The sequence below is a fragment of the Limulus polyphemus genome, unplaced genomic scaffold (genome assembly GCF_000517525.1).
Source record: "Limulus polyphemus unplaced genomic scaffold, Limulus_polyphemus-2.1.2 Scaffold3437, whole genome shotgun sequence".
NCBI lineage: Eukaryota > Metazoa > Arthropoda > Merostomata > Xiphosura > Limulidae > Limulus > Limulus polyphemus.
The window spans coordinates 25,041-29,718 of record NW_013669047.1 but is presented as its reverse complement, the minus strand read 5'-3'; the positions used below and the strand labels follow the sequence as shown (position 1 = coordinate 29,718).

Below are 4,678 nucleotides of genomic sequence, written 5' to 3'. Positions count from 1 at the left end.
TCTGCTTTCTTCCATCCAGACACTCTTCTATCCAATTTGCTAAGTTATCCCTCATACCTATAGAGATATTTTTTACAAGCCTTTTCTGTGGCACCTTGTCAAATGCTTTCTGAAAATCCACATACACCAAATCTACATAAGCAGTAACCTTTTCAGACAGTGTCAAATAATTTGTAACACAAGATTTTCCCTTAGTGAAAGCATGTTGACTATCCAATAAAATTCTAAACTTTATTAATTGACCTTGCAAAGCATCTTTTATCAGACCTTCCAAAAAACTTTTCCAACAACTTATGTAGGACTAATTGGTCTATAATTACTGGGACAATTTTTATCACCTCCCTTGAAAAGAGGAGTTACGTTAGCTAGCTTCCAATCCTCTGGTACCTGCCCACTGTTAAAGGACTGACAAAAAATAGTAGCAAATGGCTCACATATCCAATCTTCAACCTCCTTCAAAACCCTTGGGGAAATATCTCGACCAGGAGAATTATCATTCTTTAAACTTCCCAATTTTTCTTAACAAGCTCAGAATTAATGCAGTCATTTTGTTCGACCTTGTTTCCATCAACTGTTCAAGATGCGAAATACTGCTTACATCTTCATTAGTAAAAACCGAACAAAAAAACAAAATTTAATAACCCAACCATCTCATAATCATTAGATACCAGCCTTCCTTTATCATCCCTCACCCTAACATTTTGTTTACCCTTAATGTATTTAAAGTGATCCTTACTGTTAATTTTTACATTCTCACCCAACCTTTTCTCATACATCCTTTTTAACGTCATAATTTCTTGTATCACCAACTTTCTTGATCTTCTATAATCTTCTAAGTCTCCTGTCATACCAGCCAATTTAAATTACTATAATGTACATAGATGTATTTATGATGAAGTACGTCATGCTTTCTAGAATACGTAGCACTTCTTCCAATAAAACATTTTTTCTGTTATTTTCTAACACAAATAACGAATTCAAAACATGAAAAGAAAAACAACAACAGGTGAATAAGTTTTCTTTCCTCTGTTATTTACAAATAAACTCAACTTCGGAATTAAACACTTCTGATAGAGATGATAATCAAACATGTATCATATAACAAACGTCGTGCCTGTGTCCAGTATACACATAGTTAATGGTGTTCAAAATGACATGCAATCAGAACCTTGACGGGAAAAAAGGAGTAATCCAGTAACAATTGAAGATGATTTGACGCAACATATATTTTGAGGGCTTAGTCTTAACTCACTGGCTGTAACTTGATCAGTACACGACAAATACAGTCATAAAACGTACCCTGTCAACAATTCTGACCTGAAACCAGATCCCCTTATAAACGAATTCAAGACGAGGGTAGTTTCATAATATCTACACGTGATCTATAGCATCGATCGTAACTTTATTTTTAAAACGTTTGACGTTATTTTCTATAATTATGACCATTCGAAAGTACTTAATTACGTCCGCATGCACGTCAGCAGAAACTTTTCCAATGGGAGTAAAGTAGTGTGAGATTGTGAATTGAATGAAAAATTCATGTACACATGTTGACTGAATAAATAAAGAGTTGTGTTCATTATTTTACAGGTGGGGGCAAGAGGTTGTCAGAAAAGGAAACGATAACCAGGCTGATACAGATAAGGTACACTTGTCATTTACACCAAAAAACCATCACAGGACTGTCAGGTTTTATGTATGTGTGTGGGCTGGGATTCTTATATAGTAGGTGTCTGTGATTTGTTGGCGATAAATTCGAACAATAAACGGACAGCACACAATCCACTTGTTTAAACTGATATATTCAAAACAAGTCACACGTATGTAGAGAAAATCTTTACACTATAGGATATTACAGTTGTATCTAAAACTCTACATAATTCTCTTTCCTTGTCAAAAGTCCACACAGGTTGATTCAATGACTTTAGAATTCAATTGACAAGACGAATTATTTTTCTCTATTCTGTTTCTTACTATACAATCTTCGAAAAATTCCCCGTGGGTTACCAAAGTTGTATCCAGAACTTTAAATATGTGTCTCCTTTCGTCAAAGTCCACACAGACGGGTTCAATTACTTTATAACACCTTTTGACAAGTCAAATTGTTCTCCTTATCTCTATTAAATTGTGAAACTCACTTTAAATTATAACCCTCCGTTATGGCTAATCACTTACACGCTGGCTAACGTCACGTTTTCTAATTTTGTTTTATGACTGAACTTGAATTGGGCTCACTTGTTCTCATATTTTTATATACTACTCACTGAGGCCTCGAACTTTCTATAAACTATGCGAGCGATGGATGCTATAACGTAACAATACTCACTTAAAATAACCAGAAAATAATGGAAGATTCGAGTAACTTAGCGTCAACAATACTACAACAATTGAATCACACAGAAACAGCATGCGACTCTTAGGAGTTATCCAACCAAACTTCTCATAGCTATTGCCTTTAAAATAATTACATTTAACTCTCTTGTTATGAAAATTAAATAATCATTAAATATTAAATCACCAAATAAACTAAATAATAACTAAAAAACTAAACAGTCTTGTATATCCAACAAAGACATATCGTTTAATTATTTTACAACAATACACTTTGTCAACAAATGTTACTTTATAATAATTCCACTCTATTTTAGTGCAAGGCTATATTCGCTGTGTCCACCGCGGGGATAGAGCACTAGATTTTAGCATTATAGGTCCCAGAAGCTTACCATAAAACCACTGGGAGGTCTAATAATTCGAAAAATGTCTTCAATTACAACACGCCACATTAAAAACAACGAAAACACTTTTCTCAGACTACATATCCCATCACACAGGATCTTACACGAATTTGTCAAATATACTTTTTTAAAATAATTCTAAATATATATCTTAACCTTAATTAACCATAAATGTAGATCAATGAAAAATTTTCTCCCCACTAATATAAAGTGCGTGCATTTTTGTAACAGTTCTAACAGTATCAAACACACATACTCAATTTAAACCCTCTTACTGAGGTCTTAGTTTAAAAAAATAAATAATAAAAAATCATCAGGACATGTTACATTCTATTACAAATATACTCAGAAAATGTGTGAAACATGTTCTCTTTCAAGAATTCATATTTACTTTAACAGAAACCAAAAATGCGTCTCCTCCTCCAGTAGTGGATCTAGAAGTTTCGAAACTGTGGTGCGGGTCGTCTGGGTGGGATCCATATAATTTCAGTATATATCATTTATATCGATGCAGCAACATTATACATCAAACTTAAATATAATATTATAAAGTATTGGCCTGGAGCTAGGAGAGGCAGGAAATAAAATATTTTATTGAAATTATTTAATGGGGCGCAATTTAGTGTGTAAAAACGCACAATTACGAAAATTAGTGGCCTTCTTTACTACTACTACTGATTCTAAACGGGAGAGAGTAAAGTTTGATCAATCTCTACACTACCGTGAGTTGGAAATGATTTAAAAGAAGGATGACATGCAGACTTTTTCTCCCTACCAAAACTGAGGTCACAATAAACCGGACCAAAAGACGTCACTAGGACGAATACACTTAGTTGGGAGGGGTGGGAAAAAGAGTTTGCGTACTTCTCACGTGTGTTCGATCTGGAAAAATATTCATTTCGAACTGTGTTGCAGCAACAAGCTTATCACAAACTGTAATTATAGATCAACATCAAAATATAACTGAGAAGATATCACAAAATAACAAATTAGAAATAAGTGGTTTCGACGTTGGAAGAAATATCCAAATGTAAAAACATAACCGGTTTTTATTTATGATGGTGTGTATGCAACCTGTACATTAATGAAGTTGAAAAAAAATAATCAATTAACTCGAATTATGGAAATGTTAAACTTAGTGAACCGTTTCTGGGATTACACAGGTCATCAGTCAAAGGCATCCACAGGGCAAGAACTTAGTGCATATTTGTTAAATGAACCGTCAAGTAATTTGTAATATATAAACGTTAAAGAACCAATAAGATTAATTTCTGGTGGTTCAAAGTTTAAAAAAAGATCAGTATTAAATTCCGATCAGAGCATATTATGTACTTAGAGACAAACTAAAAATCAACATGGCAATCAGTACAGCTAATTAAATTTAAGTTTATTTTGTTTCATTTTATAAAGATTAGATTGCATTATTTCATTAATTAGGTACCATCACTGTTAATATTTTCGGCCATAATTCCAGTACCTCACAAGGTTCGGCAAATTGTAAAAGAGTTAGGTTAGTTTTAATACACATATTAAGCTAACAACGCAAAACACAGGCTTAATAGTAATGTCTTATGACAAGTATAATTGTAATCATTTTATGCTAGCTTGTAAAAGTCGTACACACGGTAACAATTGTTATTGTATCAAATGACTAATATAAAGTGTTCCGATCACTGCTGTATTTGGTTTATCACAGCAGACGTAATGAGCTCTGGATTGAATGAAACGCGTCATCGGCAACGAATATGACAAATATAGTGTGATTGAAATATTATTATTATACTATATTCTAATTCTTGAAAATCCCTAACAGACTTGATTAAGAATGTTTAAAAATGTAAATAGGCCTAATACTAATGTCTTATGATAGATGTATAATTGTAATATTTAGAATAAACGTGTAATAATAAAAAATAATGATATGCGATATACTAAATAATACA

At 32.8% G+C, this 4,678-nt stretch overlaps 1 protein-coding gene across 4 annotated transcripts in view; it reads right to left on the bottom strand.

Annotated features, from left to right (window-relative positions):
• LOC106469346 overlaps positions 1 to 4,678 on the bottom strand; it is a 58,059-nt gene that overhangs the window by 29,107 nt on the left and 24,274 nt on the right. Inside the window, exon 1 of one of the 4 annotated variants that reach the window (XM_022397846.1) lies at positions 763 to 885. The exons of the other annotated variants lie outside the window; for them this stretch is intronic. Coding sequence (XP_022253554.1) covers positions 763 to 772 — 10 coding nt within the window. The 5' untranslated portion in view covers positions 773 to 885. Of the gene's footprint in view, positions 1 to 762; positions 886 to 4,678 lie in introns of those variants that run through there. 4 annotated transcript variants of the gene reach the window in all.